At 39.0% G+C, this 25,255-nt stretch overlaps 2 protein-coding genes and 1 long non-coding RNA gene across 6 annotated transcripts; 2 read left to right on the plus strand and 1 right to left on the minus strand.

Annotated features, from left to right (window-relative positions):
- The first annotated feature begins 68 nt into the window (after window positions 1-68).
- On the plus strand, window positions 69-1,542 carry LOC120743194 (GTPase IMAP family member 7-like). The gene is made up of 2 exons (XM_040046774.1): window positions 69-190; window positions 329-1,542. Exons 1-2 carry the CDS (start codon window positions 172-174, stop codon window positions 1,024-1,026), a joined length of 717 nt encoding a protein of 238 aa, XP_039902708.1. The 5' UTR covers window positions 69-171; the 3' UTR covers window positions 1,027-1,542.
- Window positions 1,543-5,018: 3,476 nt separating this feature from the next.
- LOC120743199 lies at window positions 5,019-8,924 on the plus strand. Its single transcript, XR_005698093.1, has 3 exons — window positions 5,019-5,123; window positions 6,113-6,119; window positions 8,912-8,924. It is a non-coding gene; the product is annotated as an uncharacterized LOC120743199 (long non-coding RNA).
- On the minus strand, window positions 5,394-20,179 carry LOC120743186 (caspase a-like). 4 transcript variants are annotated; one of them, XM_040046758.1, is made up of 10 exons: window positions 20,061-20,179; window positions 16,899-16,952; window positions 16,698-16,740; window positions 15,119-15,295; window positions 14,807-15,026; window positions 14,526-14,663; window positions 14,337-14,446; window positions 10,988-11,081; window positions 5,997-6,435; window positions 5,394-5,910 (listed from the first exon to the last, which is right to left on the minus strand). In XM_040046758.1, the coding sequence occupies exons 3-10, from the start codon at window positions 16,731-16,733 to the stop codon at window positions 5,850-5,852; spliced, it is 1,275 nt and encodes a 424-aa protein (XP_039902692.1). In that variant the 5' UTR covers window positions 16,734-16,740; window positions 16,899-16,952; window positions 20,061-20,179; the 3' UTR covers window positions 5,394-5,849. The 4 variants fall into 4 exon arrangements, with proteins under 4 accessions (XP_039902692.1, XP_039902691.1, XP_039902693.1 ...); XM_040046757.1 differs by having other exon boundaries at window positions 16,895-16,952; XM_040046759.1 differs by having other exon boundaries at window positions 16,854-16,952.
- Between the last annotated feature and the right edge of the window lie 5,076 nt (window positions 20,180-25,255).

Here is a 25,255-nt window from a genome sequence, read left to right on the forward strand (position 1 = left end):
CTGTTGAAGCAAAACTCTGTGTGACTCTGTCTAAAGTCTGCAGACTGCTGTTCTCTGACTGTATAATACTGCAGGAGGCGTGTCATCTGTTGAGCTATAAAAAGCAACTTGTTGCAGAGCAGTTTTAGCATTCATCTCTCACCTGTGCAGTGACAACAGTGAAGAGAAAACATGGCTTTAGTTCCAGCAGGTAAGACTTATTATTAATCATTGTGTGTTTAATTACTTTCCTTTGAAAAATGTCAAAATTTCTCAGTTTCACTTTGGTTCTTGTAAAACTCCTGTATATAGCCTATGGGTTAAATCGAGTTAGTGAATTGTGTTTCAGGTCCTGATTTGAGGATTGTGACGATTGGAAAAACTGGTGTGGGCAAGAGTGCTGTTGGGAACACCATCCTGGGATATGAGCGTTTCAGATCTTGTCCTTTATCTGCATCAGTGACTGAATTCTGTCAAAAAGCTTGGGTACAGTGGGGGAAGAGAGTAATTAGTGTTGTAGACACACCAGGGATCCTGGACACTTCAAAATCAGATGAGTTCATCAAAAGTGAAATCGTTAAATGTGTTGAAATCTCCTGTCCCGGTCCTCACGTGTTCCTGTTGGTCATCCAAATCGGCCGATTCACGAGAGAAGAGAAAAACTCAGTGGAAGCCCTGCAGGAGCTGTTTGGCCCCGAGGCAAACAAGTACATGATTGTGCTCTTCACCCGAGGTGGTGATCTTGGAGGCACAACCATAGAGCAGTATGTACGTGACGCTGAGCCAGGGCTTAAACGCATCATCCAAAGCTGTGGAAACAGGTACCACGTCTTTGACAACACTAGCAGAGACAGAAAGCAGTTGGTGGAGCTCATCAAGAAGATCGACAAAATGGTGTCAGTAAATAAGGGCACGCACTACACAGACGCCATGTTTAAAGAGGTGGAGGAAGCACGCAAAAAGGGAGTAACACTGCAGCAGTATAGGTTCACTGAGTCGTTGTGTAAACGTATCAAACTTTTTCGCATCATTCTTGGGAAAGATTAAAGTGTTGTGGTTAACTGTAATTATTCTATTCTGAATAGGACAGCTTTTGTTTACCTACACGAAATATACAGTTTGTTCATGATGACACACAGAGTGTAGATAGTTTGTTGATTTCCCATGAAAAAAAAATAATAAAATAAAATATTATTGATTAAGTGAATTTGTCTTTTAAATTTGAAGAATAAAGTATGTGAAAGTTAAATAATGATCATATAATCATCATTGTTATATAATAATCATAATATAAGCGGTGCTGTTATAAGTATTGCTTGTCTCTGTTGTATCTATTCTAATTTGTATGTGAGCATCAAATCGTGGTGGTTATGTTTGAGCTGAAGTTTACAGTGTTTAAATTTAGTTGTAAATTTGGGAGACACAAGATAAATTTAGTCAATTAAATATTTTATGCAAATGGGACTGTGAATTATTTTCTGATTTAAAGAATGGGGACTTCGGTTTCTAATGAGAAGTCTTTATTTTGGGTCTGTTCTGCTCTGGCTGTTTTGTATTAAAACATAACAAAAATTTCCCTTTATGCTCATTATTGTTTGACAATTATTCTTGTAAAGCTTTTGGCCTAATAAAAACTAGCAATCACAGAACTTTCATCAGTTATTTGTGATCCTAAGATGACAATGTCAGAACCAAATGTTCAACCTCTTCATTCATTATTATTTTTTCGCCTGTTTGAATGAGAGAATATTAGATGACATGTATCAACAGGTTTCTAGGTATCCATCTATGTACATAAAATCCCTCTAATATACTGCTTCCCAATCATTGGGATCAAGCTTTTTTATATTAATCGTAATGGCTTAAAATTATTCATATTACTTTTTTCTTTTACTCTTCTACTAATAGTTTGTCAACATTTACTGAACTTTCTTTAAGTTATTTTGGCTATTTAATTGATTTGCTTCATTACTTTTTCTTTGGATTTCAAAGTCTGTCCTCACAGGACTGGGAAAACATATTTAAAGACATATTAAAAGAACATGTAAATAATAGTTAAACACTTCTGTAGTAAAAATAGCAGACTCAAACACTTAACTACTGAACCATGTTTTGAAGAAAATGGAAAACATCAGCTGAAACGCAATAGCTTTAATACATTTAACCTTTAATCATCTTTAATATTTCTGGTTATCACAATAATGAGGTGAAAACATTCTCTGTAGAAACCCACCCAAGGTGTTACAGGTATTTCAACATCACTATCCAACTTTCTGTCATGACAGCACACTTGTTCCCTCTAAGAATCATCACTCTGGGAAGACATTCCTTTTCATTTCTTTAAGAGTTGGATGCACAACTTAAAATTTATTTAGGATTATCTCTAATCTACACAGGGCACGAAGTGTAATGGTCCCTAAGTCCTTTGTGTACTCTCTCAGTGCCTCTCGCTCTGTCTCTCTCTGTCATTCTTTGTTTGTTTTGGTGTCTACATCATGGCCCGGACTCATTCCAGCTCCCTGCCCAGCACACCTAAGGATCATTGCCCACCTGTTACTAATGAATGATAGCTACCACTTCTTGGCAGTGGCTGACGGTCAGTCCTTGCTGGATTGTTGACCTGCCTCGTTAGTAAAGCCCCAGCCTCTTGGGTATTTGATTCCCTTCTTGTTTCTGGCTACTTACAGTTTTCCCCTGTGTGCCAGTCTTCCCTGGTGTTCCATCGTAGGTGTGTTGTGAGAGAGTATCCAAATCTTTCCCAAGTGATTTTGATGTGTGGACCTCCCCTTTCTTCCCTTCCTGTGGCCCCCTCCTGTTAGGTGTAACCCCTAAGTCTTGTGTTTGGTTTTAGTGAATATAAATAAACCTGCTGAACCTTTTGAAAGGTTCTGCTTCGGACCCTAGCTAGTGTAGCCGGATGGGCTACTCGCTCTCCACTGCCTTTTCTCTCTGGCTTTCTCTATTGCCCTCACTCTTTTCTGCTCTCTCTCTGTTTCTTACATGGCTAGCTAAGTCAATTACAGGGTGGCAAATGCCATTCATGCCTCCTTTCTCTCCTGCGAGAAGTGTTGTGTGCTGATAAATCTTCAGGTTAAATTAGGTGGTTTTGATCAGGCTAGACAACAGCCACAGGTACGCTGCACATTTATCCTCCTATCGTGTACTGTAAGTTTGTGTGTGTGTGTGTGTGCGTGTGTGGTTTCCTACAAAGGAAATAAACAAGGGAAATAACGTTAAATAAAGAGAATAGACAAGTCAAATACACAAATATAAACATAATACAACATAGTTAACATAATCACATATAAAGATCAGAAAAATATAATACACTTCAAACTGCTCACACTATGCAACTAAACAGCATTAGTGCGAGGTTAAGCAACCGTCAGTACACAGGAACTACTTCCGGTAATTGTACAAAATAAAAGCGTCCACTTATAATCCGTAACAATGCTCTTATTGTGAAGGGCAAGCGGGACGCCATACTTCCGGTCAAACTTCGTTCGCTATTTTATTAATCAACGTACCTAATTGTTCGCTACAAACTCCACTACTTCGAAGTAAACAATCACAAGCATCACATACAACATACAGAGAAGGTCTGATAACACAGGAATGACATTATGGACATACGAGCGACCGTACATGCGTCAACAAAGCTAAACCGGGGTAAGCTAACAAGATAAATTAGCATATGAAATGAGGGTGAACTCACGCGTTGCATGCGTGGCCTACCGCTCCAACTATGGACTACATTAGCTCCTAAATGGTAACATACTACAGTACTGACACAAACAAAGGCAAAATACAACACAGGTCACTACTTACTTGTCATTTACGCACAAATAACATTTCCCAGGAACCAGTGCACCCCCTCCGGACCAACACTGCACATCCGACATTACACTGCCCACCTTACTAACCGGATGATGTCACTAGAAGGTGGGCTGGCCCAAACTGACAGAAGACTGAACATTACATGAACTTATATAAACTTATAAACACCAGTAAAACTATTCTATGAACTTTGGGGCCTTTTATACACTGCCTATTATATGGAGCTGTTATGCAAATAATGAGGGTGTGTCAGCTATGAAGCTACAAACAACAAGTTGAACAGTAGCTTTAGCATTCATCTGTCTCACCTATGCAGTGACAACAGTGAAGACAAAATATAGCTTTATTCCCACCAGGTAAGCAGTGACTTAAATCCTGTGTGTATAATTCGTTTCCTGTGAAAAGTGTCAAAATGTGTTCGTGATCACTTATGTTAAACATTTTCAGGTAGGCTGAATCAAACTTGTATGTTTTGTTTCAGGTCCTGATTTGAGGATAGTGATGATTGCAAGAACTGGTGTGCGCAAGACTGCTGTTGGAAACACCATTCTGGGAGAGAAATGTTTCAAATCCTGCCCCTCTTCATCGTTGATAACAGAAGCCTGTGAAAAACTGGTGATACGGCGGGGTAACAGAGAAGTTAGTTTTGCAGACACACCAGGTATCCTGGAGATTGGAAAATCAAAGGACTTCATCAAAAAAGAGATTGTGAAATGTGTCAAAGTCTCCTGTCCCTGGCCTCATGTGTTCCTGCTGCTTAACCAAGTCAGTCGATTTACTAAAAAAGAGAGGAACTGTAGAAGGTGTTTGCCCCTTCAGCAAATCAGCACATGATTGTGCTCTTCACCCGTGGTGGTGATCTTGGAAGTATGACCATACAGCTGAATGTACGTCAAGCCGAACATCTTCACGAAAAGTCCAGTGGTTTCTTTCCAAGCACCTTAAACTGCCATGATTTAGAATTTGCAAAGACAAACTCCACAGTTCAATATTCATTTGTCTTCAGCATTTTTGCGTCTTGTGTAATCACTGAGTCACAAAAATAGATTGATGTCAGTTCATAGATCATATATGAATTCAACAATTCATAGATGGAGAGACTGTGAGTAGCAAAGTCGGTGAAGGAGCTTTGAATTAAGACACTGGGCACTAGATGTATGGAACAACCAAGTTTTTGTTCACTTCAGTTATCTTTGCAGTATAGGGCATAGAAATTTAACTTTGATTTGTATTCTCTCTTTTCTTTTGCCTTTTTGGTACTCCGTGTTTTATCAAGTGTGAAATCTACAGTATGCAGACTACTTTCAGTACTTTCACAATGCAATAAAGACATACTATTAACTATTTCACTATATCATAAAACATGAGGGGTAAATGTTCTGAAGTTTACTCTTTTTTATTTTGATGTATGTATTGTTTTTGGTTTTATATAACCATGTGAAGGAAAACCTTTTGATTTTTACCAAATCACCCAGGTATTTTGTGAACTAAGTGCTGTTTTAGATCAGACATTAACAAAGAAGTTATTTTTTTTTATTGATGACTCTAACATCAATGTTACAAATTACATCACAAATTACAAGACAACACTCAGGAAAAAAATTCCACAAATGCTTCACTTACAAATATATCAGACCGTGATTACATTTTAACTGTTATACTTCAGGGCATAATTTCATTCTCTACCAATTTATATGTTTACACCAAAAAATCACTTGAAAGACATTTACTGCTCTGATCTAATGCATGAAGTTATTCTAAGACTCCCATCACTGATTCCATCAGTTTTCCCACTTCATCTAAACCTGGTCTGTGGTTCTCAAAAACAACACACCAGTTTCAACACTTTTTAAATATTTCACTCAGACCAGGTGGACAGGAATGAAGGAAATCCTTCACGCTCATTCCTGTCTGCTGCAGGTCATCTCCTCGGGTGAAGAGGATGATCATTTGTTCTTTAATTTTGTTCCCAAAAGCTTTTTCAAAATGTTTCAATATGTTTCTCTCACCATCTGCAAATCTGCTCACATGCATCACCCGTACAGGTCATCATCATCCATTGGATGAAATTGGAACTGAGAACAATCAGCAGGCCTGTAACATGAAAATTAAACAATAATTTCATGTTGTACAAAATTATGTCTTTTTCTAACTCTGCATGTGTGTACTTGCATCTTTACCTCATGCTGAAGAGAGTCAGTCCTCTGTCTGCAGCCAGTTTGTCCAGTTCACTGAAAACCTGCTGAATGGTGCAGGATTTGAAAGAGTAACATCCTAGTTTGTATCTCAAAGGCAGAACCACTGTGAACACTTCTGGAGGTTTTCCACTTTTCTTGCTCAGATCATCTATCTGCTGCTGCACATCTTTATCTGAAAACCCATCCGCAACTACCACCAAGCACATGTCAGGGGGTGGGACTTTAGAAAAGTATTGTATATATTCACATTGTGTGATCATGTCGGGGGTACATATGAACTCATATGTATGATTTTCATATATTTCAGTGTTTGTGAGAAACTTTTTGTTGGATAGCTCCGATAAATCTTTGCCCAGGATGTTGGTTATTAGAGCTTTCTTCAAAAACTCCCCTTTGCCAAAGATAATGACTGAAATTCTGTCTGTAAAAAATAAACCAAATAAAGATTTTAATACAGTTCAAACAATCAGATGTAAATCCAGAGAGAATGTATGGGATCATATAGAACCTTGAAATATGATTACCCTGTTAACTCTCCATGAGTGGCACTATATTGTTAATCTTACAGTGGAAGATTATGTGCATAAGAACAGTAACTTCAGACATTTACTTAAGCAGTTTTAATTTAGGTTTACTATTGTATGTCATGTTGCTTTCTACTTCCACTATACTACAGGGTGGGCCATTTATATGGATACACCGTAATAACATGGGAATGGTTGGTGATATTAAAGTCCTGTTTGTGGCACATTAGTATATGTGAGGGGGCAAACTCCTCAAGATGGGTGGTGACCATGGTGGTCATTTAGAAGTCGGCCATCTTGGATACAACTTTTGTTTTTTCAATAGGAAGAGGGCCATGTGACACATCAAACTTATTGGTAATGTCACAAGAAAAACAATGGTGTGCTTGGTTTCAACGTAACTTTATTCTTTTTAATGAGTTATTTACAAGTTTCTGACCACTTATAAAATGTGTTCAATGTGCTGCCCATTGTGTTGGATTGTCAATGCAACCCTCTTCTCCCACTCTTCGCACACTGATAGCAACACCGCAGGAGAAATGCCAGCACAGGCATCCGGTATCCGTAGTTTCAGGTGCTGCACATCTCGTATCTTCACACCATAGACAATTGCCTTCAGATGACCCCAAAGATAAAAGTCTAAGGGTGTCAGATCAGGAGACCTTGGGGGCCATTCAACTGGCCCACGATGACCAATCCACTTTCCAGGAAACTGTTCACCTAGGAATGCTCGGACCTGGCACCCATAATGTGGCGGTGCACCATCTTGCTGGAAAAACTCAGGGATCGTGCCAGCTTCAGTGCATAAAGAGGGAAACACATCATCATGTAGCAATTTCAAATATCCAGTGGCCTTGAGGTTTCCATTGATGAAGAATGGACCCACTATCGTTGTACCCCATAGACCACACCAAACCATCACTTTTGTTGGTCCAACAGTCTTGCAGGGATCCATCCAATGTGGGTTAGTGTCAGACCAACAGCAGTGGTTTTGTTTGTTAACTTCACCATTCACATAAAAGTTTGCCTCATCACTGAACAAAATCTTCTGCGTGAACTGAGGGTCCTGTTCCAATTTTTGTTTTGCCCATTCTGCAAATTCTGTGCGCTGATCTGGGTCATCCTCGTTGAGATGCTGCAGTAGCTGGAGTTTGTAAGGGTGCCATTTGTGAGTAGCTAATATCCACCGAAGGGATGTTCGACTAATGCCACTCTCCAGTGACATGCGGCAAGTGCTACGCTGTGGGCTCTTGCTGAATGAAGCTAGGACAGCCACTGATGTTTCTTCATTAGTGACAGTTTTCTTGCGTCCACAGGGGTGTGTACTGAGCCCTCTCCTGTACTCACTCTACACCTACGACTGCACGGCCACTGACAGCTCCAACATCATTGTGAAGTTTGCGGACGACACTACAGTGGTGGGTCTTATCACCAACGGTGATGAGACGGCCTACAGGGAGGAGGTCAGCGCCCTGACCCACTGGTGTCAAGCCAACCATCTCACCCTCAACGTCGCAAAGACAAAGGAGTTGATAGTGGACTTCCGGAGGTGCAGAGAAGTACACACCCCCATCACCATCAACGGCGCTGCTGTGGAGAGAGTGAGCAGCTTCTGCTTCCTTGGTGTACATCTGGCTGAGGATCTTACGTGGTCAGTACCAGTGTTGGTCAAGTTACTTGAAAAAAGTAATCAGTAACTAATTACTGATTACTTCCCCGAAAAAGTAATCCCGTTACTTTACTGATTACTTATTTTCAAAAGTAATTAATTACTTAGTTACTTAGTTACTTTTTAAAAGCACGATTTACAACCTGAAGCGGTGATAAAGCGATAGATCTTTCAGCCCAATTCTACTTTTCTGCATAATCCATCATACAAAATGTAATCAAACGGAAAAGTCTCTTTTTTTAAAACTTGTTTTATTAGTTTTAATCTTTTAACTTTATGCATCAAGCAAAAATTTAATTATATGCAACATTCTCTGACTTGAATAAATTAGTTTAACATTTAAACCTATTTTCTGCACATTCCAGCACATAAAATAAAATATTTTTTGTGTTTACACTCACTCTTTCAAATAGATGCAAGTAAAACACAGCAGAAAATAAATAAAGTCAAAGACTCAGTGGTCCTGTTGCTCTATTTTCACCTGTAAAGCAGGACTGGGGGTAGGTGGAGGTTTACCCTGGTGCAGGTGTGCCGCGGTCAGTGGAAGAATCCGCGAGTTTCTCTGTGAGTTTCCCATTACGTCGTAGCTACTCGGTGCTTGCTTGGAAGTTTAGGGGTTTTTTTTCACCGTAAATAGTTTTCTTCCCACGCACAACGGACGCTAATGTTTTTGTCACTTTTTATGGAATCAAACTCAAAGTAAGGTCAGTACTTCCACGCTTTAAACGCTGCACGCTCATACTCTCTCCCACAATCGATATATGATCCATTGTTGATCTGCACACAGCTGTTGTCACCAACGGCGCACTCGCTTACGTCACTGTCATGAGACATTCTCGCAAAAAAATCACGGTTTTAGTAACGCAGTAACGCAGCATTCCTACGGGAAAGTAACGGTAATCTAATTACCGATTTTGCAATAGTAATCCCTTACTTTACTCGTTACTTGAAAAAAGTAATCAGATTACACAGTAACGCGTCAGTACACATGAACAAAACAATGAAGAAGGCGCAACAGCGCCTCTTCTTTCTCAGGAGACTGAAAAGATTCGGCATGAGTCCCCGCATCCTCAGGACCTTCTATCACTGTGCCATTGAGAGCATCCTCACTGGATGCATCACCACCTGGTATGGCAACAGCACCGCCTACAACCGCAAAGCTCTCCAGAGAGTAGTGCGGTGCTCTGAACGGATAATTGGAGGTGAGCTTCCCTCCCTCCAAGACATCTACAGGAAGCGCTGCCTGAGGAAAGCGGGGAGGATCATCAAGGACTCCAGTCACCCCAGCCATAAACTGTTCAGACTACTTCCATCAGGAAGGAGGTTCTGCAGCATCCGGTCCCGAACCAGCAGACTGAGAGACAGCTTTTTCCATCAGGCCATCAGACTGCTGAACACGTCATAGACACCTCAGCTTCACTACTGGAACTTCAACATTATGCACTCCATACTGTACAGTAATGCCACTGTTTTGCACATGTCTCACTCTGTATATTTTTATATATTTTATTTATTGTTTACTCTATTTAATTTTCAAAATATGCGTATACACACACACACACACACACACACACGTAGAAAAACATTTAGTATACACATCCAGAAATTTTTTTATTTTATTTTTTTGCATATACTATTATATATTGTACATATACTTATTAATTTCAGATTTAGCCATTCGTATATTTTGCCTGTTTATGTTATTGTATTTTGCACAACTCTGTTGCTTGTGAAGCTCGCACACAAGAATTTCACTCACATGTACTGTACCAATGTACCTGCACATGTGATGTGACAATAAAAGTGATTTGATTTGATTTGATTTTGGCAAATCTAACACTGAACCAGTTTCACGAAACTTAGCAAGCAGTTTGCTAACTGTACCATGGGAGACAGGTGGTCTCGTAGGGTGTCTTGCATTGAAATCTGCTGCAATGACCCGGTTACTGCGTTCACAAGACATCAACACAATCTGATCCGCTCCTCACGTGTTAACCTCTTCGACATGTCAATGGGTGTGAATAAAGAGAAACTTGTAAATAACTCATGAAAGAATAAAGTTACGTTGAAACCAAGCACACCATTGTTTTTCTTGTGAAATTACCAATAAGTTTGATGTGTCACATGGCCCTCTTCCTATTGAAAAAACAAAAGTTGTGTCCAAGATGGCCGACTTCTAAATGGCCACCATGGTCACCGCCCATCTTGAGGAGTTTGCCCCCTCACATATACTAATGTGCCACAAACAGGACTTTGGTATCACCAACCATTCCCATGTTATTACGGTGTATCCATATAAATGGCCCACCCTGTAGATTTTAAGCCATTATGACACTTTATATGTTGTGGATTACATCTTGTTGTCATCTTAGTGTGTGGTGTTAACTACCATGTAAGGCATCTTACTGATGCAGTTCAAAGAGACCAATACAAATACAAGACGTTGCTAATCTTAATATTTACTTTAATTTATGTGTCAGAAAGCCTGATTTATATAATATTGTACACAATCATATTCACTAATACATCCCCAGAATGGGACTTAGAGAGAAGAAAATCTTGCTATATTATTCAAAATATTTTAGCACATGAGAGCATATTCCAATCTTAAATATATATATATATATATATATATATATATATATATATATATATATATATATATATATATATAATGCTTTGTCATAAATATATGACAAAGCATTTCCCTAAAACATCCCCCCAAAATATGCTAAAAACACATCACACCAAAGAAAATTGAAGATAGGATGTAAACTAACCTGGAAACAGGTAGAAGCGCTTTGTGAGAGTGTTTCTCTCCTTTGTTGGCATCTGCATGTAGTCAGAGGATGAAGCTTCAAAGCGTTGCATGACCTGTGGGAGACACGTCACTTAATTTCAGTGACACAGATTGATATTACAGAAAATATTACAGTCCTACAGAGATGCAGGCATTTTCCACTACCTTAACTAACTAACTAACTAACTAGCTAGCTAGCTAGCTTGCTCACTCACACTCTCTCTCTCTTCAGGTTGAACAATGTCTTTTGCGGGTACACGTCTTTCCTGTGCTTATGTGCCAATCCTCCCTCGTGAACCAAGTCCCCTATGAAACAACGTATCATATCTTCACACAGACTAGACAGGTGTCTGTTATGTGAACCCATCTCTTTCCCACGCTTGTGTCCCCTTGTGTCACATGCCCCTCATGTGCATGAAGTCACACACACACACAGTCCCCCGCTAAGCACCATCAACTCTGTAGCTACTTTTAAAAAACAGCTCAAAACACATCTGCTTAGACAGGCAGTTAGGTAATATTCATGTGTAGCAAACTGTTTTATTACATATGCTATTATACCCTATTTATTGTGTTTTATTGTATCGATATGCTTTTATACCTTTTTTATACCATTTTTATTGTTTTGTTTGATATGCTTTTATTCCCATGTGAAGCACTTTGAAAAAACTTCATTTAAAAAGTGCTATATAAATAAATTTTACTTGCTTACTTACTTACTTACGCACACACACACACACACAACTTCATGTTGAGTTTGGTCTTTGGTTTTCCATTTATTTTTTACATTACATGTTCATTTTGTAATACGTTTTCAGTGTCTATTTGTATTTTCACTGCAGTTATTTTATGTATGATTCTATAAATTCATGTTAAACACTTTGAGACATTTTTCACAGCTAAAGAATGGTGAATAAAAATTTGGTAGCGAAAAATGGTTTTTGTGCTCATTTAAGAGCAGTTAAATCAGACCAGTCACTTTTGACCATGAACACTAAAGTAAGGGGCAGGAGGTGAACACAAAAGGATTAATATTATATTTTATTATGTTATTGAATTAAATACTTTAAAGTGATGCTGAATGATAGCTGTTTATATTGTTTCCTAATTGTATCAATTTCAGAACCACATCCCTGCTCACCAGCTAGAGTGTGTGATTAATGCATGGCAGCGATAAATAAAATTCTTTATCATCTCGGCTCTCTGACCGGACATTCAGCATTGAGTTTCTACAATTGTCGCGCTGAGTTACCGTGGCTGTGCGTCTTTTAGTTGACTGGGCAAAGAAAGAAAAAGGGGTGAGAGGCCAACAAGTATTTTTTTTTTTTTTTTTTTGCTTACCTTTAATAAAGTCGGTCGGGTAGCCACTCCGTGATCACTAATTATGCGAATGGTTATGCAAGCCGATGGTATGGTGTTCCGGGGTTCAAATAGTGGGTTCGCGTGTTTGGAAAGGTCACATGAACTGCATTATTTTTGTTTCTGTTTTTTTTGTGATTGTGAAACACTGTAGGCTGTCTGGAAGTGGCCATATATGTATTGTAGGAATAAAGTTTGAAATAAGCTGAGGAAAAATGATGGCCTTTCTCAATATGCGTACTTGTGCGTACTTGCGTTCTCATGTACTCGTGATACGTCATCAGTCGGAGACCAAGTTCTGTTCCAATTTGAAGTACGCATCAAGCCGAGAACACGAAAAAGTCCCGGATGTGTTCTCGCTCCGCCCGTTTTATCGAGCATGTATCGGTGGTGACTTGTGTGGACTTGGTACAGTTAAATATTCCAGAATGCATTTCGTCCAAAACTCAAACGCGGCAATGGCGGATGAGCGGGGCTAAAAACTTTTAAATATTACTCTTTCTGGGCCAGAAAAAGGACCCCCCCGCGGTCTTTTCGCTACTCAGGTTAAACAAACCCCAAACCCCAGTAGCTGTCTATTGTATTGAGTGTCCACTAAAATAAAAATAAAAGCGTTCTAACATCTCACCTGCTTGTTTTTATTAAGGTATGTACACGTATGTACATGTACACTATTTTTATTAATAGAGATTTCACTACTGAGGTTAAACATGATATATAAGTCACTTAGATCACTTCTAAATGTTAATGTTTGGTTTATTTCAGTGTTTTATTTGTTCCTGAGTAAACCGGTTTGGCTGTGATTAAAGTTAAGCTTCATAACACATTACTCACAGTTAAATTAAGAGGGGACGGCAGTCAAAACTCCGGACCTGTGACATCATCAAGTACGCTGGTGTTCCAATTGTACAAATCGCGAGTCCGTACTCGCGTTCTCGGCAAGTCCGTACTCGTGTACTTGAGAATTGAGAAAGGGCCTGAGTGTTTTGGAGAAAGAAATGATAAAAGGATGAATATTGTGCCTAGTGGGAGTGGCAATGAGGTATAAAAGGAGGCCGTCAGGGCCTACTTGGGCATTCTGTGAAATGTTACAGTGAGGGTAACATGCAGATTGGCTCAGCCGCTTGTGTCTTGTATATATATTTTTGTTTTTGTTTTAAATTAAGTTAGTTGTTTATTTTCTTTGTAAATAATCTTATGTGCACCTGGGAGGCTGGCAGAATAAACTATCCACACTGAACACTTCCTGACTACGCCTGCATTTGTTTTAATCACATTGACCGTTATGATGGATTAATTTGCATTAACGCGTTAATTTTGACAACACTAATTTTTATATATAACTGGACAAATAATTCTCTTGCATATTATTTTCTGGTAAATAATAGAGTTGGTCACTGACCAAACAAAGATTAAATTAAGGACCTTGCTGCCTTTTAGTGGGGGACATTTGTCTCTGTATTGACTGTATTGGTTATTTAATCAGAAACTGAAACTTTTTTGAAGTTCAGTGACATATTTAACTTGTTAAGCTCCCAGCGGTTTTCTGAGCTTCCAGGTTGTAAATTAAATGTGCAAAATAAATGGAGTATTTCTCTGCAGTTACAAACTCTGTGTATACAATCTTGGTATCAAAATAAAGATAACACTTGTGAGATTTCATCAGAGGTGCAGATATGCAGATATTACTATGTCAAAGTTACTGTGACTCAAACATAGAAGATCTCCTCCCTTTGGCACCCATCTTTGGGTGCATGGGTGCTTAAGAGGTTAACCTCAATTATTCCATCCTTACTGAATGATAAGAACATCTCCATGTTAATGACAGTGATCAAAGCCTTGATATCTTTGTTATGGATTGTTATACAACTGTCTATCAGATTTTTATAGCTAGCCCCTGGTTATTGGGCAAACGATTTCAGTCGCAGGTTTTACTTGAGGAAACAAAAGCTTCCAGTCATCAGACTTACTTTTCTGAACAGTTCCTCAATATCATACTCGTGGCTCCATTTGTTGAACACATCAGCGAGTGTTTGGATAAAAAAAGAACCATCTGATGTTGATCTGTATGAAACTGTGTCTGCAAACAAACAGACGGTAACAGATTATTAACTGCAGTTTATTAAAAATTATTTGTTACAGGAAGCAGGAAAACTTACGAGGAGTGCTGGAATTAAAACAGATGAAGTCCTTTTCAATGTGAACTCTGGCATTTCTGGTAAAGTTTTCTGATAGAGCTCTGATATTATCTGTGAGCACAGGCTGTTGGAGAGGTAAATACACCGATCCTTTCTGAGCTGAAACAAGGAACACACAGACTTACTTGTGACTAAAGTTTTCCTTTTCATCTTCAGGAGGTCTGCGTCCATATCAGCAGTTATGCTGGACAGTAAATATATGCACGTGTTGTATCGTGTATGTGAAGACAGATGAGAATTACCTCCTCTGCAGGCCTGAATGATGATGATCTTGGGTTTGTTCACCAGTGCTGGACAGTTCTTTGCGTTTAAGTGCTGGAAAATTTTCTCAGTTTCAAACGCCTTACTGTCAGTGCCAGAGATAATTCCCATGTCTCCATGAGACATGATGGTCACAAACACACTGTCTGTGTGGGTGAGCTTTTTATGCTGCGAGAACTGAGTAAGAGCATCATCAATCTGCTGTGGGAACAAAATATCATCACAGGTTATTCAATCAATTTAAAAAACTGACAGTGAAAGTGAATAAACATTGTCTGCCAGTAAAAATTTACCTTTCCAGTCAAGTTATTATGACGTACCACCTCGTATCCCAGACTTTGGAGAAGATTGAACATGACCCAGTCATCTTTCTCAGCTCCATGTCTGTCCGAGCTGTTGTTATGAAACTTTATATTATTGATCATCAGGGCGATGCGACTAGATTTGGATTGTTTAGTCACAGGGTATATCTGAAAGGCAAAATGGAAAGTCATGAGATCTTTAACAAACTATGTTAAGAATTTAACTGGCGATGGGAGCAAGACCACTCCAGTTACTCCTCATAACAGGTGTATAACTATAATATGCCTTCCCACACTGCAGGCTGTTTGTTCTCATTTTTAGAACGCCTGAACTTCACCTGGTGCACAAACCCACCGTCTCACCTGCTCTCACCCAGGTACCCCCCCCCCCCCCCCCCCCCCAAAAAAAAGAAAAAACAAACAAACATTCAACTGTACACATATGCTGCTCCTTCTGCTGATTTTAGGCGTTGTTATGATCGAATTTGTTTTTCCTCTAAAAGTGTTTTCAGTCATCTTTAACTTTTTATAAAAAAAATCACAAAATCATTGCTTTTTTTTATTACAGAGACTTGATAAAAAATTTCTATCCTTATTCACTTAGAAATCCTTGCAGAATTTGATATAATTAAAAGAGGCTAAAGAAACTCCCCATCCATCATCTCCTTCATTCAGAGTCGTACATGACAGTCGGTCACTCACCAATCCTCACACAGAGCAGGACACAATCCAAGCCACCACAATACTGTTCCTGACTCCTTGTCTCGTCTCCACACATTCAGAACCTTGGTTCCTCATGCAGAGGCAGATTTTACAACAGTAGCTCCATTTTCAGCAACATCATATTTAAACAAATTTAAAGCCCAGCATCAACCTATCTCAAAAAGCCATCATTAACGGCCCTGGTACCAGCACCCTGTCAGATTGAAATTCATTTTGTTCCATGGATTCCCACTTCAAACTACACCTCCCATCCAATCATACACACACATTTATTTGTATCAAAATCCCCACAATTAAATCTCATTTCAGCAGCATCAGTTATTTTGCCAAGCTATTCATGGGTTCCAGCTGCTCAACTACTGGATTATCTCAGGTGTTTCTTCACACTGAAGGCCTCCAGTGTCAGACATCTCATTTCACTCACTGGAGAGACTCTTTTTTCTAAGAGTTTACCTCATCGTCATTGAGGTTGGTCAGATTACATCACCCTGATCTTCATCTCTACCCTTCACTTAATTTATAGATCTTTGTAATGCTCAGTTGCTACTGCTTTTGGATGAATTTTAGGGGGATTTCCCCACTCAGGAGCTGCTGCACTGAGGCCTCCCCCCACACCCTCAGGCCTAGATCTATGCTTATTCTATCTGCCACTCGAGAAATGTTGCCTAGAAAAAAATTACATAATTGAGAAAGTGACCACATCTTAAAAAAATTGAGGATGTAGCTGAAAAACTGTCAGCTACAATAGGCCACTACTAATTACTGATTTACATTAGATGCAGAATGTTGAGAGGACAGCGTCTCTCTCAGTGAACATGATTTATATAAGAATTATACAGTGACATACGTTTTTTGCCCACTCGTCATCTCTGCATGTCGCCATCTTTAACCTACAAATGGATCAGAGAACAGTTTCAGTAAATCAAAAGAAAAAAGATTTTGAGATGGACTTAGTAGTATCTAAAGGCCCTAATGAAGAGATAGGAAAAGAGACAGTACACATCAGCTTCACACTGTACTGTGAAAAAATCTGGAAAGACGAACCCACTTCGAGCGAGGTCTCACTCCCACTGGCTCGTCCTTCTGTCGCCAAATCCAGCAACTAAAAAGATGAAATAAAATAATTACTCACAAGAGCTTTACAAATATGGATACTCAGTCATAACTGTTTTTTCACTTGATAAGACGAAATGCTTAACACACATACATCAAATAAAAACACTGTATTGTATTTTATTTTTAAAGCGCCAAATCACATCAACAGTGCTTTATGTTGTTAACCTCTTGAGCCCCAAGGGGGTTTCTGAGCTTCCTGCTCGAAAATGTAATGCCCAAATTAAATTGACTATTTCTCTGCAATTACAAACTCTGTCCTTACAATCTTGGAATCAAAATAAAGCTAACACTTGGGAAATTTAATCAGAGGTGTAAATAATAAAGCAGATATTACTGTGTCAAAGTTACTGAGACTGGAACACAGAAAAAGTAAGTAGATTTTATTCTCGCCTAATTTTTTTCTGTAATTTTTAGCATATAACCCTTTTATTTTTTCGTGACAAATTTTTTGTGACAAATAAAATTTGAATTTGAATTTTAAAAATATGCCTCAGCTCACATTTGGTTCCAGAAAACCAGTAACCAACATATAAGCATCATCTGTGTAAAGATTTATGTTTCTAAAGTAAAACAGTGAAAAACTACAGCCCTGTCAATAGATGAATATCCAGACGTTGTACAAAAATGTCCAATTTTGGCACACAATTGGACACCATGCCAGTTGATTTTTAGGTATTAAAGAGCAGAAAGTAATAAATTTTATTAACAGGCCTAAAAATGCTTCTCTTAAAAATATATTTTGGAAGAATTAACCACACATTTACATGGTAATGGAACTTTACTGCCGTGCGCATAGAGCGCTTCATTGGCCTCTGGCCCTTTAAACTCCGAGGGACTGTAACTTTGGTTTCTTTTGGTCAATTTGCGTGATTGACACCTCTTTTTAATCGTTTTAGCCAACAGATTCAAAGTAAAGATGCCATGTTCACGTCACTTCAACCAATCAGACATTGTAATGCCAAAAGCCACGGTGGCCCAAATTTATTGCATATGGCGTCTGTCCAGTCACGTGTCTGTAGGTGAGTCTAAAATGGAGGTTGTTGACGGAAAATGGCTCTGATGCGGCTAGGTAGGCATGGTAACTACCAGCAATCACGTGGTTACCGGCTACCGGCGAAAATAACGGAGGAAATCAGGACGGTAAGCCAATTTCTGTCTTAGCGCATTTGCGCCGCTTTGTGTTTTTGTGGTCTTCTTTTGCGGCTAATTCAGTGAATTTTGGTCTGATCGTGGTGAAACTTGGTGTGTGGAGTCAGTGATAGCCCTGGAAGCTAACCAGCCTATCTTTAGCCGGTTACACGAAGTCTGAAGAATTTCTGGTTCGGTTTTGTTTGTTTAGAGGACTTCTGTGCATTTACGTAATTGCTCGTTTAATCGCGGCTTGTTTTCGGTTTGTTTGGTGGTTGTAGAAATGGTTTACATGACATTTTAACTGAGATTCTGAGGTTTCTGTGGATACCACATATGTCTGGACTTATATTTCTCAACCCGCGTTATAACCGATTAAACGTGATCTCCTCCTTTTTGCCCCCGGTACCGGGGGCGTGGGGCTTAAGTAAAGACTCTACAATAATACAAAGATTTTTATTTTATTTTACGATAATTACATGTATACAAACACATATCCACTAAAAGACTGAAATAAAACACACAAGCCAAACAGCATTAACCAGTCAAAGTAAGGCTGCCACCTGAGCTGTGCAGTGCCAGTTTCACCCAAAGGACAACTCCTGGCAAAAATCCCACACCTAGTTGCTCAAGTCAGGCAACTTTTAAGCAGACAGTTCAGTGAGCCCAATTTTGTGCTGGTGTAGGCAAAGTGTAATTCATGGTCCTGCAAATATATCCGTCTGCATTGGATTTGGTGAAAACACTGGGTGAAACGAAAATAAACGAATGACGTAAAAACTAGACGCAGTTACTATCCCTCCACTTAGAGAGACAGAGGCGTCAGAGTGAACTTCGGACGTGGCTTCTACATTTAACACAGACGCTGTCACAAACAAATCCGGACGTCGGGTTTGAATAAATATATATATTTTTAAATTACATTTATGTATGCTGTGTTCACTTTGTTCGTTCCTAAGTTGTGAGTCTACACAACAGCCAAAATACTGTCTTTAGTTATTAACGTTTGAAATGATGAAAGCACTTGAAAAACACAAAAACATTTCAGAAGTACTTAAACATAAAATCCTGTTTACTTGTTTCCTGCCAGAATCATAGACTTCTGATTGGCCAATATTTCTGCACGGTTAGGATTTGGCATGTTCTCGACTGCGTTTTTTGTGATTTACATGTGGACGGAGATATTTGTTCAAAACTGCACGTGCGGACTGTATTTTTTATTTTTTAAACGAAAATGTAAAATTTCCGTTTAGAAAAATACCCGTGTGTGTTTGGACGTAGCCTTAAACTTCCTGCATGAAACAGCCTGCTGTTAAAGTTTCAACGAACTGACTGTGAATATTTTTACTTCCTGTCTTGGAGGGCTGTCTGAGTGATACTCTGGTGCCTCTGGATCAGACCCAACATTTTTCATTTCAACCAGGCGCACATGATCTGGCCGACTGTTAGACAGTAGGAAAAAAAAACCTTATAAATAATCCAAAGATAAAAATTTATCTGCTTTCAAGTCAAAGTTAACAGAACATGACGTGTTCTCTTCCGCTATGACATCCATTGACACAATCATTTAAAACTGAAAGTGAAAGAACATTTAAAGAAAATAATTTCTGCTCATAAAGTGTAATTATTAACTGTTTGTACAAGACAACAAACTCAGGGTATGTCAGTTCGACCCGTTTATGAACACACTCATACTGAGGAGGCTTTTACACGTTTCTATTTCGTTTGTTCTCCTGTTGAAGCTGCCAGCTGTTAGGAGCCACAAAGTATCTTTTTATCTACTTTGAAACCAGATTTTTATTTCTAACCTGTCAGATTTTATTTATTTGTTTTGTCTCTACACACTTCAGCCTGAACCTTCAACTATCACAATTATTAACGCTAGTGCTTTTGCTTTCCAAAACCATCGGCGCTCACTTGTGAGGATAATTTGCTGCTCAAGGAAGAAAACAAAACCATCACCGACCTTAAAGATGATATCCAAAAACTCTCTGATGAGCTGAAGAAGAAAGTCACTGACCGCAGCTAGCGCCCTGACTGCACAATCTTAACATGCTCAGTTCAGCTCTACAGCAAACAGATGTGCCACCTGACCTCGGAGCTCCTCCCCATCAGTCATCCCCGGGGTTTGTTTATTTTTTTTTTTTAAGTTTGTTCTCATCCATCAGTCACCGAGTGTTCATAAATGACAATGAGGTGTAAAACGAGTGCTGATATAACAGCTTGGAGATGCATTTGTAGATTTTATTACATGTTTTACGTCATCTTTATTGTGCTACCTAAAGTTGGTGTGCGAAGGTCTGCGTGGTATTAAAACAATGCTATTACAGTAATATTAGCTCCTGACATGGCTAGTTGGAAATTGAATTACTGATTAAATATTCCCAATAAATATCCCGATATAGTTCTGCTAGCTCCAGAGCTTCATTTAAACTGTACGATACTAATACTGACCCGGGTCAATGTAAAATAAAATTCTACCTGTCTGAACAAAGTCTGGATTCTTAAATCTTGCAGGACTAAAGGAGCCAGGATTTAATCATAAGGATTAAACGGAGTAAACTAGAAGCTTATACGTTTACTGTCAGACTCTGGGAAATGTTGTAAGTGATCAGTGACTCAGGTTAAAACTAAACATTTGGTGTCTTCAACTTTGAAGAGATGAAAAACAAAACCCAAAGTACAAATGTTAAAAATGCCAATATTTTTTAGTCAGGTGTGGGAAAAATAATTAAGGGTACACACCATTCAGGACCATTACATTAATGTTGTGAGTATATGATTTAATCCCTGGCCAAACCTGTCATACTTAACTTACTGGACCAGCCACATTAGCCTTTTGTGAGGTCTGTTTAATAAAGGGGACTCAAATGAACTGCAGCTCCCTGAGAAGTGGACTGTGGGCACATAAACACATGTTCATTCATACAGCTGTAGCAAGCTGGCAGTCATTTAAAATAGATTTGTAACTCTGGTGTCTGTCTCTCTGTTAGTCCTCACACTGGTGATCTGTCCAGGTGTGCTCTACCTATGACTACTGGGACAGTGGCTAGCTCATAAAAATTATTGTTTCAGCACAAAAGTGATCAACTTAAACTGATAGAGGAAAATAAAGACACAAAACTAAAACTGAGTTATTGATTCTTTCTGTCAGCTTCCTGTTTATTTAATTTTGGTTGTATTTTGACGAAACACTTCCGTTAGGTTCATGTGGTGCAGCCTTCAACTAAAAGAGAGCAGCTTTGTATGATTCATATTTCATAACAATCTGTCCTCTTGCATTTGAAACAAACTGTTTCGTCCCATTCCACTTTAAGACTACAGTCTTCTGATTGGCTGCTCCTAGGTTTGACGAAAAGGAACAAATTTCAAAATCAGAGTTGTGAATTTTTAACAATATTAGGGACATCCCGTCTCTATGAGCTCATACAAAACAACAAAAAAATAAAACTGAAACTTAGTATGTAGAACAGTCTGGTGCCTGAGCTTCAGATAGGTGGGATTTTGTACATGCTACACTGACCTCATACAAAAGCATCCACCAACCATATACATATAACAGAGTGATGCCACTACTACAGACATCAAATACTTTTGTTCTCATGTTCCCAAGGTCTGTAGCCTTGTTTATATTGTCTGTTCCTTTTCAGTTTCTACTTCTCCTTTAGGAAATAAAGTTCTTTAACTTTTATGTTTGCGACTTTAGTTCCTACTTTGTCTTTATCATTGTTGTAATTCATTTGTTTTGTAGTATTATAACATTTTAGTTTCTATTTTGACATGACTACTCTTGCCTCCCAAGTGTTCCTCTCTATCTCGTTTAGTGTGAGTTTCTTGGGTTTGTGTTCAGTAATCATTTTTGGGTTGTTTCCAGTTTTGATTATTTTACTCTGGCATCATGTTTTATGTATGACTTCCTGTTTGTCAGAATTTCTCAACTGTTTTGACCCGTGTTTCCTTTTTGTGTATGTTGATAAGTTCTTGTGCAGATATACAGTCTTGATTGACTGTACTCTGTGTGCCACATGGACACACAATCAATCTGTGGGAACCAGAATGCCAGTGCTTTCGGTTCGGTATACATGTGTATCGAACAATACAAAATTTATTTTATCAACTTTTCTTCTGACGATGCTGTCTGTGTTGAGCGCTCAGTGGATCTGCACTCGACAGTGCAGCCTAGGCGGAGTAGTCGAACGCAGATTCACCTTGCAACATGGCAAATTGAACCTCCCCCACCCTCATTCAGATCTGGCGATTGGAACTATTTTGGTTTTCATGTGAAGCATGACCCTGAAGGTAAGCGCGTCATGGACTTAAGTAAAACAGTATGTCGGATGTGCCACGCAATGCTCAATTACATTGGTGGGAACTAGTGTGTTAGCGCAGTTAGCTCGTTAACGTGTTGACTCCGTCCAGCCCCACGCACGGGGCGATCCGCGGTAGCTCGCTAACGGAGATATGGATATACTCAGCATTCCTGCTGAGTATATAGAAAATAAACAAAAATAAAAAAATCTATTAATAAAAATGATCTCAAAGAAAATGTACTGAACTTACTTAAAAGTTTGTGTTAAATTTTGTAAGTTGGACAGAGACAAATAGATAAGTTGTGTGTGGACAGTGAATGATTAGATGTGATCTTCAGTGATGGAAGCGTGAGAAAGTGTAAGCAGGTATAAAATTGAGGTAAAGAAGAGATTCTGGGTTCTTCACTTTTGTCTTCTGTGAGATGAGCAGTTCAGAAGATTGGATCTAAGAGGTTCACAGTTGAAAGTTCTGCTTGAACTTTCAACTGTTTGTCCACATGTTGGCCTATGGCTCCCCCCATAGGCCAACATGTGAATTGATTTCCACTGAATGGCAGCTGCTTTCCAGTTGTGATGAAATACACTTGAAATTTGAGTTCATCAGGAGGTTTCTGGAAACTTGTGTATGAGAGTTGTGCACCGTTCTTCCCTGAATAGGACATTTATTCAGGTAACTTTTGGGTTTTATGTTTGCATCTTATAATCACAGGTTTGAATGACTGTGTTGTAACTAGAGATGGCACGATACCACTTTTTTATGTCCGATACCGATATCATAAATTTAGATATCTGCTGATACCCATATGTATAGTATGTATAGTGTGTTTTTTAATCAATAAAACTTTTTTATATCTTGCCGCATTTTGTATAAGTTCCTACTCAAGTTTAAAACAAACACTAAAGCTATTCTGTTATACCTGTATGCAAAAAATATACTACACCCAAAATATTTCATAGTTCAGCAAAACTGATCAATCTAATAACTTAAACCTGCTCCATCCTTCCTATTCTGGTATTTTAAAGAGTACTTAGCAGAAATATTAAGCAACCTAACTAATAGGGTTGCAAACTCCCAGCAAAAAAAAAAAAAGGGAACCACCCCCCACCCTCCACCTCATGATGCTTAATTGACATAATCAACTTTAATTTGATGCAGTGTGAAAAAAAATGCACAGAAATAAATTAGTTTTCAAGAATAATTAAATAGATTCAACATCTTTCTTCAACAGAAGTGCAGACTGCACAGATGGTACCTTCCCAAAGAAAAAAGTACTATAGCTTACTAGGGTATATTAGACTTAACAGTTACTATATACAGTAATGGACTTCTATACATTTTACATCAGATTAAAACTTTGGGTGTAAGATTCAGATAATTATTTATTAAAAGCTAGACATTTTAAATGAGAATAAGAAAGGAAAGTATGTCTTTGTGCCCCCTTACAGTTACCAGCCGTCAGCTGCGTAGAAAAAGATCCTGGTGTAGAAAGTAATATTAAATAAATTCTAACAACAGCTTATCAAGGTTAAACGTGCTGCTGTTGTTCAGCCGCTGGTTTCCTCTTTCTGGCGTGAAGAGGGCGATAAACAAACAAGAGAGATGACAAAAAACTCGATCAGCTGATCATTAATCAGTTTCCTTATTGAAGTAGCAACAGGAGAGGGAGAGAGAAGTGGCAGTTGCTCCATATATTGGTTGTTAAGCTTAACGCTGGAATGCTTTACAAACATTCAGAGATGAACTTACACACTTGCTTTACTTCTCTCTGGGAAAACTTCCTCGGAGATGAAATGCCGGTTTGGTAGCGAGGCCACAAATACAGCCGCTCTATCACGTGGCGCGTACTGCTCCGACGTGCTACGGTTATGAGCGGAGTTTCGCAAGTTTTGTGAGGTGCTTTTTTGATATTTAATTTTTAATTTATTTCTCGCCAATATCCGATCCAGTAATTTAGGTCAGTATCAGACCAATACGATACATAATATCGGATTGGTCCATCTCTAGTTTTAACAATATTTATCAGAAGTGAACTGTCCACAGAGGACAAGTGTGGACATTTAAATATTTACACAGTTACCGTGTGACTTCAGTAATGAGTCAGGATCTGTCCAAAATGTGAACACTTGCAAATGTGACCTTTAGTTGACTGGATACATGTCCTAGTTTGAGTTTGTCTCCACCTGCTGAGACAAACACTACAACATAAACACTAAATAAGTGTTTATGTTGAATGATGTAGTTGCAGCGTTCCTGCAGGTGGAGGTGGTGTAGGACAAGCACAGCAGCAGGTTTGTGAGTGTTTTTGATGTGAATGAAAAAGACAGAGAAGGGCTGATGAGGCTGCTGTGTGATGTAGAGACACGTATAATGATCGTGTGTGTTGTGTATAAAGACTGGGTCTTGCTGTGTTGCTCATTCACAGGTGTATTCACAGGTGCGATCCCACTACAGAGCAGCACGGGGGCTTTGACCTGCTCCGTGTCCAACCTGGGCTGGTGCACCCCTCCTTAGACGACCTGGTGGTTCCAGGTTCCCCCAGGAGCACCATGCCAATGCTGAACTTAGAGCGGACACTCGATCGACATAGTCCGCTGCAGCTCAGAGCTCCTGAGCTCAAACAATCCTCCAGCCTCAGCCTTCCGGTAGCTTGGATTACAGGCACACGCCACCGCACCCAGTGAGAAGCAGCCTCACTCACACAGGTTTGAACTATCAGTCATGTGAGAGCTGTTAAAAAAAAAAAAAAAAAAAAGTCTCAATAATAAAGGCCTTCAGGAGAAAAAAGTTTCTATTTATTATTTTTATTATCGATCTTTATCCAATGTACAAGTCAGTTATTATGAAAAGTTT

This window comes from Simochromis diagramma, unplaced genomic scaffold (assembly GCF_900408965.1).
Source record: "Simochromis diagramma unplaced genomic scaffold, fSimDia1.1 OVJJ01000707.1, whole genome shotgun sequence".
Classification (NCBI taxonomy): Eukaryota; Metazoa; Chordata; class Actinopteri; order Cichliformes; family Cichlidae; genus Simochromis; species Simochromis diagramma.